Source organism: Macrobrachium nipponense, chromosome 45 (assembly GCF_015104395.2).
Source record: "Macrobrachium nipponense isolate FS-2020 chromosome 45, ASM1510439v2, whole genome shotgun sequence".
NCBI lineage: Eukaryota > Metazoa > Arthropoda > Malacostraca > Decapoda > Palaemonidae > Macrobrachium > Macrobrachium nipponense.
In genome coordinates this window covers 33,965,804-33,969,662 of record NC_061105.1, presented here as the reverse complement: position 1 = coordinate 33,969,662, position 3,859 = coordinate 33,965,804, and the positions used below count along the sequence as shown (strand labels likewise).

Below are 3,859 nucleotides of genomic sequence, written 5' to 3'. Positions count from 1 at the left end.
GCCCGCCCGTCCCGGGACCAGGGTTGGACGCCCTGCCCGCCCGTCCGGGACAAGGGCGGACGCCATGCCCGCCCGTCCCGGACCAGGGCGGACGCCTGCCCGCCCCCGTCCCGGGACCAGGGGCGGACGCCTGCCCGCCCAGTCCCGGGACCAAAGGGTAGCGGACGCCATGCCCGCCCGTCCGGGACCTGGGGCGGACGCCTGCCCGCCCGTCACGGGAACCAGTGGCGGAACGGGGCCTGGCCCGCCCGTCCCCTGGACCCGCCGGCGGGCCCTCCCGCCCCGTCCCCGTCCCTGGGACCCAGAGGGCGGACGGGCCCTGGCCCGCCCGTCCCGGGACCCTCGGCGGGCCCGGCCCGCATCCGTCCTGGGACCAGGGGCGGACGCCGTGCCCGGCCCACGTCCAGGACCCAGGGGGCGGCTGGGCCCTGGCCCGCCCGTCCCATACCAGGGGCGGACCGGCCTGCCCGCCCTCACGGGGCCAGGGTCGTACGCCTTGCCCGGCCCAAGTCCCGGGACCAGGGGCGGAACCAAACGGGGCCCGGCCCCTTCCCGGGACCTGGGGCCGGAATCCTCCCGCCCTTCCCGGGACCCAGTGGGCCCGGGAACGGGCCTGCCCGCCCCTCCCGGACCCAGCGGCGGGCCCGGCCCGCACGTCCCGGGACCATGGGCGGACGCCTGCCCGCCCTCCGGGACCAGGGCGACGCCTGCCCCCGCGCCGTACCCGCCGGCGGGCCCGGCCCGCCCGTACCCCGGGACCAGGGGCGGACTGCCCGCCCCCCCGTCCCGGGACCAGGGGCGGACGCCTAGCCTCCCTACCAGGGGCGGACGCCTGCCCGCCCGTCCCGGGACAGGGCGGACACCATGCCCCGCCCGTCCCGGGACCAGGGGCGGACGCCTGCCCGCCCGTCCCGGGACCAGGGCGGACGCCTGCCCGCCCCCGTCACCGGACCAGGGGCGGACTCCTGCCCGCCCGTCCCGGGGGGACCAGGGGCGGATGCCTGCCCGCCCGTCCCGGGACCAGGGGCGGACAGCCTGCCCCCCGACTCCCTGCCCGCCCGTCCCTGGACCAGGGGCGGACGCCTGGCCCGCCCGCCCGTCCCGGGACCAGGGGCGGATGCTGCCCGCCCGTCCCGGGACCAGGGGCGGGCCGGCCCGCCCGTCCCGGACCCGCGGCGGGCGGCCCGGCCCGTACCCTCCCGGACCAGGGCGGACGCCTGCCCGCCCGCCCGTCCCGGGACCAGGGGCGGATGCCTGCCCGCCCGTCCCCGTCCCGACCAGGGGCGGACACCTGCCCGCCCGTCCCGGGACCAGGGGCGGACGTCTGCCTGCCCGCTCCCTCCCGGGACCAGGGGCGGTACGCCTGCCCCGCGTCCCGGGACCCGTCAGCGCCTGGGCCCGCCCGCCCGTCCCGGGACCAGTGGCGGGCTCGGCCTGCCCGTCCCGGGACCAGTGGCGAGCCTCGCCTGCCACTCCTTGAACAGTGTAATAGCTATTCTGTTCCTTAGAACCAGAATATGCCACTACATCCTCATAACTCTTCTGGGGATTCTCTGAATCTTGTAGTTCTTTTCCTTGCACTCCACGAATCCTACTGAATCCTCTCTTTCTTCTCCTGACACCTCCACCCATCCTATTGAATCCTCTCAATTTTCTTGGGGCTTCTCCTAATCCTGTTACTTTTCCCGGCACCTACACCAATCCCCTTTTTTCCTTCACTCTTTCTATATTCCCCGTTATTCTTTTCCACTCAGGAATCAATAAAACTCTAAGAAAACATTTTAACATTTATTTCTGTTCTAGTTCAATTTCCTTCAAGGATTAACAAAACAAACTTATTACAAAATAAACATCCTCCTCAAAATTTCCACATCTTATCCGTCTGAGTGAGGCCAGTGCAGTCGTCATCACATCATTTCTTGAACATCGACACAATCTTCTGCAGTTTTCAGTTGTTCTCCTCCATTCGTCTTTATTTCTCCTGGAGCTTCTTCAAATGGGAGACCATTTTCTCCTTCGCTTCTAGCAGCCATCCAACCTCATCATCCGTTCCGTTCGCTTTAGACACCGGCCTTCTTCTCCAGCGACTCCAGGCGACCATTCCCTTCCTCTAGAAGGCATGCCAGCTCGTTCCTCTTGAGTTTCGCTCTCTCAACTTCACACTGGAGTCCACACTTTTCCTTCCAAGAGGTCCTCCAAGTCCTTCTGCAGGTGCTGGAACCTCAGCTCCAGCTCTTTCCTGTCGGATTCCCACTTTTCGCTTGAGTCTTTTTGTTCCTGGATGAGCCTCGCTATCCGCGCCGCTTCTGCCATCTTTAGCTGCACGTCTTTCTCCTTTTGTCGTAGCAGTTTCTCGAGCCCCTCAAGCAGGCAGTTTGCGTCTGTCGACTGCCCAGACAGTTCCCTTATCCTCTCACAAAGGGCATCGTTCCTCTGACCAATTTCCTTCACGTTGTTCTTCAGATGCTGGTTTTCATCGGCCATCTTGAGGATCTTGTCTTCCAGCTGCCGTTTCTCCCTCTTCTCTTTATCGTTCCAGCTTCGAGCGAGTGGGCCCTCTCTTGCAAGGCCTGCTGTTGCAACACCCCCTGAGTGATCTGGATTTCACGAACGCGTTCTTCCCTTCCGCCCGCCTTCTGCGTCTCTTCTTGGTAGTCGAGCCTCTGTTGTAGCTGAAGAATTATTGTCCTGTCCGAGTGCACGCGCTGCTCTCTCTGGTACTGGACGGCGTCTCGCAAGGCCGCAATTCTCTCGTTCAGTTCCTTTTCCTTAGGCTGTTCAGCTCCATCATCATCAGTCAGGAGAGAAATCTCGCCACCGAATAGGCAGCCACGCCAAACAAGATGACGATTCTTCCGGGTTTCCAACAACATCTGGACAAAAACGTTCTAATAACAGCTGCTGCCAAGGCCAGGTAAGGCCACGTTTTCTTCAAACTGAAATCCATATCTGAAGTATCCAGTTCATATACTCTCCTCTCTCTCACTCTCGATTTTTCGTTGGTTTTGTATATTCCACGAGAGTTATTTTGGTTTATCGAAATATAGCAGGAAAGATTCTGAATTTTAATTGTCTTGTCTCTTGGTGTTATAAATTGCTGAAATCTCTCTCTCTCTCTCTCTCTCTCTCTCTCTCTCTCTCTCTCTCTCTCTTTCTTTCTTTCTTTCTTTCTTTCTTTCTTTCTTTCTTTCTTTCTTTCTTTCCCCGAAGGTCCGTAATTCTTCATTTCGTCCTTCATTTAGGTTTATGGCTTTGCATTCAATAAGTTGAGAGAGAGAGAGAGAGAGAGAGAGAGAGAGAGAGAGAGAGAGAGAGAGAGAGAGAGAGACTATTTTTGCATAGAAAAACAGAAAAATAGAGAATTTAATGTGCGTACTACCATGCTTAGTGTATAATGCTTCAATTGAGGTTTATATTATATTATTATTCTTCTCTCTACTCTCTTCTCTCTCTCTCTCCTCTCTCTCTCTCTCGCTATCTCCTCTCTCTCTATATATATATATATATATATATATATAGTATATATATATATATTTATATATATATATATATATATATATATTATATATATATAATAAATATAATATAATAATATATAATAATAATATAATATATAATATAACTCGAAAATTGTTATATTTCGGGAAAAGCAATCTGAAGTTGAAATTCTCTATACTCTGTCCATTTATATTTAGATGATTCTTTTACTGAGCTGTTTTAATGACAAATACAAATAAGAATTTTTCACCACAATATGGAATAAAAAAGAGGCTATCTGCTGGTATCAATAGCTCCAAACACATTTTTTGAGTTGTGTCACTGTTCTGGCAAATGAGCGATGGTCCGACTGACAGTTCTA

At 56.8% G+C, this 3,859-nt stretch overlaps 1 protein-coding gene across 1 annotated transcript; it reads right to left on the bottom strand.

Annotated features, from left to right (window-relative positions):
- Positions 1-2,157: 2,157 nt before the first annotated feature.
- Positions 2,158-2,484, bottom strand: LOC135214205 (uncharacterized). Its single transcript, XM_064248271.1, has one exon. It carries the CDS (start codon positions 2,482-2,484, stop codon positions 2,158-2,160), a length of 327 nt encoding a protein of 108 aa, XP_064104341.1.
- Positions 2,485-3,859: the final 1,375 nt, after the last annotated feature.